Raw genomic sequence first — 12,245 nt, forward strand, 5'->3', positions numbered from 1 at the left:
GAAAGAGTGAGAAGGAAAGAAAAAGAAGGAGGCAACGAGCTCTACAGACCCGAGTTTTATTTTCACAACTCCATAATTGGGCAGTTCAAAGGAGAGGAGGGGAGAATGTAGCATTTGTTTTCAATTCCACAGCCGATATGAAAGGGGCGACAAACTTTTATGGGCTTCCCAAAAATTAAAGACAGGCTTTTTCACAGTCAAAGAACAGTGTGTTTTTTATGACCGAGACCACACAAAATGAACTGATAGCAAAGCCCTCCTTTTTGTCCTCCCACAGAAACTCAACAGTGCACTTCTTATGTCCATGTGCTCTGGTGTGTGTGTGTGTGTGTGTGTGTGTGTGTGTGTGTGTGTGTGTGTGTGTGTGTGTGTGTGTGTGTGTGTGTGTGTTGGATAGCCTTGTTAGAAATGGCTAGACGGAAAACACAGTGGTTTGATGTTCAGAGCAAAAACACAGAAGACCGCTGACTATATCCATCTATTCATTTAACAGCTTGGCTAATAAAGCCTAGTGGCGAGAAGGCACCCTTTGTACTGTAACTATGCAGGCCTAGATCAACCTCCTACACTGGGGACCATTAATATTTCAGCACTGTCAGATACACATTGCATGTGAGCCTCTTTAGAGCTCACACCCAGAGCAGAAAGAAATAATGAGCTTCTGAAAATATGAAACAGCAAAGAGGAGGGAGGGAGAGTGCGCGGTGCGGACTGACCAACTTCACACAACAGAGCAGCTATTGATCATTGCTCAGTTCCTTAGCAGGACAAAGTGAGAGCTGTTTGAGCTCCTCTGAAGTCTGGACACAGTGAGTAGATTTGCACCCATGTTTCACTCCTGTGGTCCTATAGTTCCTCACACAGCCATTTACAGGATGGAACACTGCTCCCCTCTATACACATCGACAAGCTGTCACAACCAACTCAATAGAACTATTCATTTTTACTCATTTTACAACTCTATTTAAGGACATAAGGGTACTAAGACCAGATGTAACAGATGTACACTTTTAAGTCAGGCTGGCTAATAAAGGATTTAAGCCACTGCATTTAACATCACCCAAAGCAATGGTATTCTACAGTCAAACTTTTTCTCACCTGGCAACAGCTTGCCATAATTTTCTGAAGACACTTCACGGCACCAGACTTTCAGATCAGCCCTGAGAGGGAACTTCCCATCCATACCAGCAACACTGTTCTAGGCTTAAGGGACAACCTTGGTGAGGCATTGTCCAGAGTCCCAGAGATCAACAGCAGGCAGTGGGTGAAGAGTGACACCCTCTGAGCAGGTGTTGTGGCTGGGGCAGATTTGGGACCACTGAGGCCTGAACTGGCTCCAGGCTGTGCAGCTAGATTGGATAAGCTGAGCGCGAGTCAATGGCATGGCACATGGCAAAGAGTGTCATACTGTAGGGTGAGGGATACTGAGGGTCAAGTAAAAGCATGTACATCAAAATATTAGACGATATGATATTATTATAGAACACAGTGATGGTTCTGGTATTGCAAAGAGGCTCAAGTTAATTTTTCTTTACTCAAAACCCGTACAAGTCACTAGCGCTGGTATTGTCCAAAGTATCAAGATTAAAGATCCAAGATTCAAGATTAACTTTATTGTCCCAAAGTGGGAAATATGTCTTGGGATATCCACTTCTGCTGCCATCAATGTTGCACAACAGAAAAAAATATAGTCCATAAATACACAATCCGTTTAAAACACAAGTTAATTACAATTCATCAGCCCATAATAAAGTGCAGTATGCAGATCAACAATTACCTTTTCAATAGCTTAACAGAACAATTCAAATTATTTCTTTAATGTTGGTTGCACAAGAAAAGAGCAAAGGATCATGGACAAAAGGGTTTACTTTGCCTTTTTGGATAATCTTGTGTTATAGTTATAACTATTTTGTAATGATATTGCTGCCTGTGTGTGGAGTGATCTGAGCTGCAGCACAGGCCTCATTTGTCATCTCAAACATTATAACAATAAAAACAATTAGATTAGTATTTTGTATTAACCAAAGACAACGAATGTGCAGTACTGTGTTGACCATTTCATTTCCACCACTGGATAAAGCTACAAGATACAAATAGCTAGAGCTGATGTCATTTTGTAACTTGACGAATTGATTGGCATTTTAACAAGTGCATGGCCTTTAGAAACTCCAACCTATAGCTCTGTTCTCATTCTTCTCACACAACAGCTTGTTTCTTGTGGTCTGGTCCAGGCTCACACTGCACAGCCTCATTGAGCGAGATGAAACGCTCTGATAAGGTGATTACAACCACATGGCGTCATTAGTGGTATGCATATGGAGTAAATGTGTCAACCGACATCACAGTGCCACAGCAGAGGACAAGAACCTTGGCGTTAACAGTGCCATTTATAAAACACGGCCGCCCAGCGGTGCTACAAAGACAGCTTCTTCTGTGGGAGGTCCCCGCTCCTGGTCGTTACATGTACAACCATATCACATGAGCTTATGAAGCTGCGTAACAGATGATAGAAACGCCAGTGAGACTATGTGATAGATAATGTCCATAAAATTATCTGAACGCTTGCTGTAGTTCTACATGTGGGTGTTGTAGTGGGCTATGCACACTAACAACAGTATCATTAGTATGAATACATTTAGAACGCTTAAAGTTAACCTACTTTTCTCCAAAGAGATGTTATTGTTTTGTCTGAAATGTTAAATATGGCATAAAGCTCCATGGAAACAAGCAGATGACTCCCACCTGTAACTGAATAAATACAAGATGGAAAGGGTTATAGCATACTGTGGAACATTACAGGAAAGCACTAGGAGACAAGTAGGTGACAGATGCAGGGGTGTCTTTATTTAAGGCATTATCGCTATGGTAACTCAATTTCAACATTACAGCCTGCTATATAAGCCTACTATATATTTAATGTCCTTATCAACGGAGTGCAGTTTTGGATAACTAGAAAGTACAGAAGTATGTGAACTGGGGTGCCTCGATACATAGGCATGGTGTAATCTTAAGACTATTACTAGCAAGCGGTGATCATGTGGAGTTTAGCTGCTTACAGGCAAAAAGCTACATTCATCTGCAGCGAACTTCACGCAGCATGTCTGTCCTGTAGTGACACTTCAAAAACTACGCGAGGTGCCATAAGCTGCGATATAGAACGTTATATGGTGGAAAAGGAAGTCTGCTGGTAAACGTAGTGTTCTCTTTAACAGGGATCTTCCACGGTAGCGCTGAGGGCATGAGCTCAGGACACACATGGCACCGAGGGACACCAGAGCGCTCCGACCAAATCCCGTTAGGTAAGCCTGGGTTAGTGATTCCACGCTGCGAGACACTGGCTAGCAGATCCGTCACGTCCCCACTACTTCAAAGGAAAAGCAGCGCAGCAACCCCCACCACACAGCCCTGCTTTTTTTTTGCCAAGAGTATCTGCAATTGAGGGTCCAAAGGGAGAAATAGTGCGCAGAAAAAGGGAAGGGAGATGAAACCGTAGATAGCAATGCCGTTCTATGTATTTTCTTAATTAGAATTAGTCTGGCAGAATCCTCGTTCAGCTAGTATAATTTTTTATGTAAAACTATGCAGGAATACATATTTAAGATGAAAGTTTTAGGTCATTTCTAAATGTGTTTCCATCAGAGTTCTTTATTTAGAAGCTGTCATTTCTAAATCCAGACTGGAGGCTAAAAGACCATTGATTCAAAAATAGTACAAAAACATCCAACTTATCTTTGTTCACATATCAAACAATAAGTAGAGACACTTCCTAAAAAATTAAATAAATTGTCAGAACAAACACATGACACAAGGATCCAATGCTATTCCCAGTCTGTAACGCTTTATTTAGCATCTTCAGCTACTTTTAGACAAATAAAAATAAGTACACAGTTTAAGAGTCTGTCTTAACAACTATTAGTGGAAGTGCGGATATTGTGCCAAGAAGACATTGTGCAGGACTTTGGCTAAGTTAAACTATATGTTCAAGCGAATCTAAGAATGAATAGACAATAAAACACAATCTTGTAATATCTTCAAAATGCAGTTTAAATGCTAGTATAACACTAAATTAAAAACTAATAAATAATGAACTTGAACTAGGGGCCACCATGGTAAAATAAGGGTGCAGAGTGAATCCATTTATGATAAGGATACTGAAGTTGGTCATATTAAGACAACAACAAATGTGTATTTAAGCATCTATAATGTAACTGTATCCACCACCTTCCAAACATCACAGCAGAAATGATGTTTCTAAAGTTGCACTCATTATACATTGTGTAGGAGCTCTATGTTATATATTCCCTTTAAAGATCACAATAATGAGGTGGTCTTAGCTACACCCCCCCCCACCATCTATACATTTCCATAAACATCAGTATATTCATAACCACACGACTCTTTGAAGTGGTTATAAATGTTTCAAATCTCTATTATGGTTTGGTACATGCAACAGAACACTATAAGGCCGCACTAAAACCTCTACTCTTCGTGGTAAGCTATGAGCACACAAAAACACCCAACCCCCCGCCCCCCCTTCCCCAAAATGTGCTGACAATCACCAACTCCCGGCCGCCCCATCATGACTGGACGGCATGTGCAGGAATGTCATGGTCAATGGAAATCAATCTAAACTACAGGGACGGAGGGGGTGGGCGGGGGCAGTGGGTAGGGGGGCAGCTCTGGTTGGTGCGGTGGGCTGGAGATGGAAGAGAATGAAAGAGAGAATGCGCCTTTGATCTGACTGAAAACCGATCGCAGGCCTGCAGATACTGTGGCTGCGGTGGCCGGGAGCAGCAGAAGCAGAGGGAGAGCTGACATCAGTGAGAAAAGCCAAAGAACTCTGATCCTTCCCCCAAACACGGGCTTTTTATTGGATCATCAAGAGAAAAGTGTATATATGAGAAAGATACCATTTTATTGAAGAAAAATACTGAAATAAGCAGCTGTGATGAATAATATGAGAGAAATGAGAAGTTGTAGCATAAAGTCAGTGTCTAAATAGCTTGTAAATGGCTTGTAGATTGTACTAAAGAGTGTGTTAGTGTTACTCTAAGATAATAGTTGTACGCAAATTGAACAAAAGGTATATATTAGAGTTAGAGATGCACCGGTGACTGATCCAGGTCAGACTGATCCATATCCATATCAGTATCTAGTTTTGATACAAGTTTTAGGATTTGTTATTATCTGCTTACCGATTTAACAGCTCTAGTAGGGACTGTCCATCAAACAAAAATAATCCAAACCGATCCAAGCAGTTAGTAGGTGATTCCAAAAGAAATAAATGTCACTATAAAAGAATATGTGGAATCTGTATTGATTTAATCCAACTATCAAAATAGAAAAAAAAGAAATAAAACCAACCCGGTTTATTTCACAGCTCATAAACAGCACAACTAAAAACAAAACTTAAATCAGGATATAGAAATACTGAAGTGTTTCTTTCTAGGGTTAAACAAATAAAGTCATTATTACTGCCCACCTCCAACTTCAAATGAGACGGGGTCATATCCTCTCATACATTCAGCTGTGCTCCATAAACACCTCAATGACTTGGCAACTGGAGACAATACAGTAATTGATCTAATTGACAAGAAAATGAGCCATAAAAGAACATTTGGAAAGCAACTCCAACCACATTTCATAACTATTTGCAAATGTGACGGTGAATCATGAGGAAAACTCAATCAAATTCCCCTCCACAATGTCACTTATTCTTTTTTTGCCCTCTACAACTTTGGCAGGAGAGGGGAAGCTGTGCAATTTTAACATCATTCCATGATAGAGTTGCGTGTGAATCAAGAGCCTTTACACTCAGCATGTGGCATCTGCCCCCGACAATCACATCTGCCTCGCAAAGCCAATTCTTATAATAACGTCCCAGCTCAGTTTGCCCTGACGAAACCCCGAGAAAAAACACAACCATGGGGGAGATTGTTTGCGCTGTGCTGTGGATACATTTCCTGATGGAATCAAGAAGTAGGTCTGTTACGATAAAAACGAAAAAAAAAAGTGATATATTGCTACACTGGCAACAAGTGTATTGCAAACATAATCCATAACACTGAAGCTACTATACCACTGACACAATACACTTTAAAGCAGGATAATGCCAGCAGGTTCTTTTATACATGAATAATATTGTTGAAAAAGCATGAGCAATAAATAAATGGCACAATGAAACACTAGTGTTTAGTGTCTAATTAGTGAAAGACGTTACTTATTAATATTCGCTCTCTGCAAACTCAAATCTTATGGTACAACAAAAAAATAATAAATGTAGACACGGTAAGTGCTGAGACCCAAAAATATTGTTCCAGCTTTCATATACTGAACAATAAGTCAATATAATAATTATTGTGGCAGGCCTGCACCAAACAGGCTGGTCGTGTGCCATCAAGACGCATGCAAGGACAAAACCGGATTATTAAGGACAGCTGTTGGTGCTCCCTTGCGTTTTATGTCCGCTCAGAGAGGAGAAATTTGCAAATGGCACAGACACAGGAAGCCGCCAAGAAAGAAAGAGGGAGACATGCAGCTGGCCTGAAATTAATATGGTTAAAGGGACAGTATCTAGCTGCTGCAGACACACACACCACCCCTGGATGGGACAAGGCCTCATACACCGTCACACTGGGCTAATTACAGATCCAACTTGGGTTGTGAAGACATGCATCGGTTATGATTTTAACAAGAGGAATGCAGGCTGCAGGATGGCGGAATGTGCTTGGTTGTCCTGGAAGCCCGCATAGGTCGTGAAGGGGGCAGATGTCAACAGCCCTGCCACATGAGGGTGCATGTACTAAACCACAGAATGACACACATTTCATAAGGAAGAAGATGCAAGTTTGGCTAAATTACAGTGTGTAGTATGAGGAGTTTAAGCATTTTTATAGGCCAACAATGATTTTTTTTTTCACTAAATGGTACACATATTGATACAGACTGAGAATAAAAGACTGTATTAAATAGAATTAAAGAAGACTGTGTAATCCCTCAGTCATTCATGATACATAGTAAAAGAAAAATTCAATTCTGTCAACTGGGCAAAAAGTTATTTGATAGATATAAGGCAGAGTCCACCAGTCATCTCACCAGAATTGAAGAAGTAGCTTGGATGAGAAGTAAAACGTTTTCACTTAAAATATTTTTTGTCCAGTTGGTTTGAATTTTTCTCTTACTATAGAATTAAACAATATAATTAGGCTAGAATCAGAACGTTTCCTCTCATGACTGCATCTGTTATTATTGATAAAACTAGATCTATATCAGAGCTAGTGTAAAACCAGATGGTAATTTTAAAGAAACTTACATTTTGTATTGAAAAAAATCTTAAATTCTAAAAAAGTATGTATGTATCAGTGTATTGACATCAGAATTGAGAAACAAGCCTTTTCCTTAGTTTCCGTACTAGATATGACCCCTTATAGAAGAACCATCAACTTAAATGCAGAACCTTTTAAATGCATTTCCTCATTTACTTTTCAACTTTTTACTACATGTTGATCTGAATTAGGCAGGTGTTTGTTGTTGCCAAAATAATTGGACTTTACAAGAGATGCTTTTTTATTTATCTAAATAGCATTCAAACTGAAAAAATGTAGCTGGTACTGACCGTTCTGGGCATGGGCGGCGAAAGGGAGCCATTGTTCATGTAATCGTTGCCCATGTTACTCATCATGATGTAACCTGGGTAACTTGGGTATGGATGGCCTTTACCATACAGATCTTGATGTTTTGCTGCAGAGGAGAAAACAATTTCACATTTCAATTTGTAAAAAAAAAAAAAACAGACAAAGAAAAACCGTAATTTGACCTCTCAAGAACATGAAAGCCCCGAATTAAATCTTAACACGAATCAGCTCACTCTCACAGTGTGTAACTGAAAAACAGCTAGGAATGCCCAACGTCTGGCTGTGCTGATGCAGTAATGATATCGCTGTCGATCGCTTTGACCCGCGCTGCGACTGGCCCTGGCCTTTTGTTTGTGTCCTTTCTTTGGCGGACTTTGAGAGGATGGCTGTATTATACGCCGGAACAATGGACGCCCCTTTGTGCCAATTAGTGCCAATTAGACCAACATACAGACTGTGTCAAAACAGAAGACGCCCCAACTGCTCCCTATACGCCTTTGACCTAAGAGGGGGCCTTTTTTGATACAAGAGGCCTCAATGTAGCACCACTCACCACTTCTGCTGTGCTGTGCCATGTCCTGGAGCAAAAAAAAAAAAAGAAAAGAAAAAGGGAGGGGGATATTTGCGCGGCATATAGGATCGGGTTATAAAGGCAAGGCCGTGTTTGGTTTGAGGGGGGGCCCTATTGTGGAGTGAAAGGGGAACAAAGAGGAGACACACTCCTGCTTTAAGGACTGATGATGACCTGCAGCAGTGGGGTCATACCACAACAGGCCAAGGGAGCAAAAGGCCCAGAGTGACATGTGACAGAGGTTTGGGCAAAGAAAAAAAAAGATAAGCATACTGGGATAATGGCTTGATAAGAAACACAAGTTATAAGATAGTGAGTTGTTCGGTTAATTTCAGCAGAATAACTTGTGCTGTGTGAACTGACAGAAAAATGTATCACTATTTAATTTCTCAATTAACAGATCAGTCTTGATTTTCCATTTGATTTAATATTGTCTTATTACAAACAAACAGATATGGTTTTCAATAGAAATTTCCAGAAAATAAATAATACAGACTTGTCATGGGCATTTAATTCATAAACTAGTCAAATTTCTACGTCCAAACTCTGATTTTTGCTCCATGTACTTTTACTGACTGGGGATTGGCTATAGAGCGCTCTATTAAAAAGACTCATGCATAAAACTGACAATTGAATCTGGATTTTGATTCAAATACGATTAACTGCCCATCCCCACTTTGAGTCATTTTATTTCTTTTATTTAGCACTCCATGCTGGCCTGGCATGTCCTAACTCGACCTGGTCAATCCTAGTGCTGATAGGAGTACGTGCAAGTGTGTGAGTGATCGCTTCTGTGTGTGTGTTTGTGTGTGTGGGGCACTGCTTTTCTAACTACATGGACATGTTTAAGCGGTTCATTTTATTGCATGTGGCCTGTCCCATAAAACATTGTGATTTAACAGGACGTTTCCTCAAGGCTGTGTCACTTACCATCATCCGGATGGTCTCTGTGTTTTTCATGATATGAATCTTGTGGTATTTGGGACTGTCTAGCTGCCTGCAAAAGAAAGACAAGTAAAATGAAATTATGGTGAATCAATTAGGAGAGCCTTCAGACATGCAGTTACACGGTCAGATGGCCACAGACACTGTAGGACCGGTCCATGTGCTCGTGTCCCCAGTGCAGAACATAAACACTCCACTGCTATCTATAAAGGCTGATGGAGCTTCAAAAGAACCACTTAATGAAGCCTCATGTCCTTGAGGAGCTTTCATATTAACTTGTTTTCAATATGCTAGGTCCAGTCTCATTTTTGACTTGAAATTTATGCCTCCATCTAAATGTAAGAGAACAGCTAGAATAGAATTTTAAATGCTTGCTGGAAATAGGACAAAAATAATCAGAACCTTCTTTTCCTTATAAACATTTTTTACAAATCTAAATTAGGAGAAGGGCCTCCTTATTCCCACATCCCTCAGGATGGCTTCAAGCTGAGCGAGGGAACTTCACTGGAATCCTAATTAACATTCAGCCTCTGTCCCGTGCGTCTCGAGGACATTTGATGGCAAAAACATGTAGAGTCCAAATCGGAAAGTGCACATTTTATTAACACTATGGCTAATGAGAAAAACACATCAAAATGTGCAATTAGCAAGCTCCAGGAGGCGAGTAAATAGGTAAAAGGAGGACAGTTAGGCTGGGATGGTTTAGGCCTTCAGTTGTGGATGAGGCTAACGACATGCAGCTGATGAAATTCATGCAGAAAATTATTATGATGTGATCACTGATTGAAAAATTATGTTTTTTTCATAAACCAAATGGCATCACAATTCTCTAATGTTATGGCTGTCAAAACAATGAACAGTATAACATCTGAATTTCACAATCCATTTCTCCAAAGTGTAAACACATTCTTTAATCTGATATAAATAATGTGTCTTTTATTCTTTATTTTGATTCATGGAGATTAAGTGAATCTTTAAAAAAAAACAAGTGTAAAGCATTACATTTTCAGTGCTGTCGATATAAAGCCATATGTCGGCCTTTTACACAGGCTTTAGTTCTGTCAAAAATATTTAGCATTGCCTCAGTTTTGCCCTTGAAGACTGCACTTTTTCTACGTATGTAGCTGGTTCAAAAGGCCTCGTTTTGAGGTTATTATTGTTTTTTGTTTTGTTTGTTTTTTTACATATCTCTTTTAAACTATCCTAGACAAATGTGAATCAACACAAAAGGTGGTATAAAACATGTAAGGCATACACCCACAGAGATGAACGCCCAGGAGCATCCTTTGGAGGCTGAGCTGTTCACAATATGGGCAGGCCTTTAAGCAACCTTTTCTATTCAGTTATGACATTCTGGCTGTAAAAACTTAGGCTTAATAGGGATAAATGAGCAGTAGATTTTTACAACATCTTTTAGATTTGAAAAACCATGATGCACAAAAAAATACATTTTTTTTTTTTTTGAACTGATGACTGATCCATAACACACACACTACTGAGACACTTCAACAGACTAACACACTTCCTAAATCACTTCAATAAAACCCAGGGACAAAAGCCAAGGTACATTACATGACGTGGCGTGTTTTACAGAACTTAGTTGCTGAGTTTCACAGTGGACAGGCAGCATCCTGGTTCCATCTCCAGTGAACACAGCATTACTCACATCGTTACTGCTGGGGCTGCTCTCTGACTCGTTCACCAGGGAGGACTTGATGTCTGCCAGGTCTCCTTCCTCCTCCGAGTGACTGAGCTCTGCGAAGATCTGCTCCTTATGCGGGTCCCCTTCATCTTTGAACGGGATCATCTCGTCCGTGGCGCACAGCTCCGGGTCTCCTCCTCCGCCTGATAACTGTGGCATTTTGAGTCTGTTTTAGTCAACGCTGCTCCCTGACAAAAAACTGAAAACGAGACAAAAGTTCCAGCAAAATCCCCCGGCCGCGAGTGGGACGTGTACCCCTGCGCGGGCCAAGTGTGCGCGGCGTCACCGGGATCACGCGGCCCCTGGACCGGACCCGTGTGTGTGTGTGTGTGTCTGCTTCACCGGAGCAACAGGAGTGCGCCTTCTCCCCGGACCCGCTCAGCACAGACGTAAAGTCACACAGAACGCCTCAGTTTGAATGAAATAAACACGCAGGACACGAGTTTACACCGCAGCTGATAAGTTCCAGGAAAAGTCTCAATGTAAAAAGTGCAAATTCAAAATAAAGATAGAAAATAGTCCCTCGGTGGTCCAAGCGGTGAGGAAACAGCAAAAACAAAACACGACCAGGATGATGATGCACGCGACAACTACGCTAACAGTTTCTGAAGTTTAAAAACAGCACCGCAGCGACGCGTCTTTCACCCTAAAAAAATACATCCACAAAGACGGACGGCTGATCAATGAGGGATAAAAGCACAAGTTATAAAACAATCAAAAATATAGCGACGGCGTGGAGCGACTTCCCACTGCTTCCACAGCGCTTCCCCGGCGTAAAGTAAGCCGTGTGTGCAGTGTGTGCTGGTGTAATGTAGCCCTCCGCCTCCTCCGCCTCACTCACCGCGAGGAAGGAGACATGAAAGGCGCCGCCGCTTTGATTGACACTCCTCCACAGAGACCCCGCGCGGCTCGGCTCACAACAAACGGCCAGACAGAGCCAAGAATGAGCCGGGTTAAAACAATATAGCAGTCTAAATAAAATAATACAGAAGAATACGCAAGAACAGAGAAGAGTGATGTTTCAAGGCTAACGAGAAATAACATTTTACGCACGTCTTGGCAGCTGTTTCAGAACTTCCAGGGCTCGCGACTGTAAAATGAGCTATAATGTGGATGTATTTTATGAAATACTATTCACAACGGAACAATATGTTTATATAAGCCCTGCTGCATCATAGGGGTGTACCTATTAGGACTTTGATGCCATGTCGAGCAACAAATAGGGCCTACTGGCTTATGCTTGTGATTTTCCACGGCTTTCTGCCCGTTCAAATCGCCTCCACCAGCCCTCACCCGTACACTCATGATGTAATGTTATAAAATAGCATGTGATAACAAACAGCTCCAGGTCCGTGTGCGTGTGTGTGTGTGTGTGTGGGGGGGGGGGGGGGGG

At 41.2% G+C, this 12,245-nt stretch overlaps 1 protein-coding gene across 3 annotated transcripts in view; it reads right to left on the minus strand.

The window, feature by feature from the left end:
- The window catches only part of lef1 (lymphoid enhancer-binding factor 1), a 41,695-nt gene extending 30,063 nt beyond the window's left edge, over positions 1-11,632 (minus strand). For 2 of the 3 annotated variants that reach the window (XM_055224689.1, XM_033966732.2), the window contains exons 1-3: positions 10,817-11,621; positions 9,136-9,202; positions 7,616-7,740 (exon numbers count right to left, since the gene is read on the minus strand). In XM_055224689.1, the coding sequence (XP_055080664.1) occupies positions 7,616-7,740; positions 9,136-9,202; positions 10,817-11,011 (387 nt within the window). In that variant the 5' untranslated portion in view covers positions 11,012-11,621. Of the gene's footprint in view, positions 1-7,615; positions 7,741-9,135; positions 9,203-10,816 lie in introns of all 3 variants that reach the window. The other variant, XM_033966715.2, reaches the window with a different exon arrangement.
- Between the last annotated feature and the right edge of the window lie 613 nt (positions 11,633-12,245).

This window comes from Periophthalmus magnuspinnatus, chromosome 1 (genome assembly GCF_009829125.3).
Source record: "Periophthalmus magnuspinnatus isolate fPerMag1 chromosome 1, fPerMag1.2.pri, whole genome shotgun sequence".
Classification (NCBI taxonomy): Eukaryota; Metazoa; Chordata; class Actinopteri; order Gobiiformes; family Gobiidae; genus Periophthalmus; species Periophthalmus magnuspinnatus.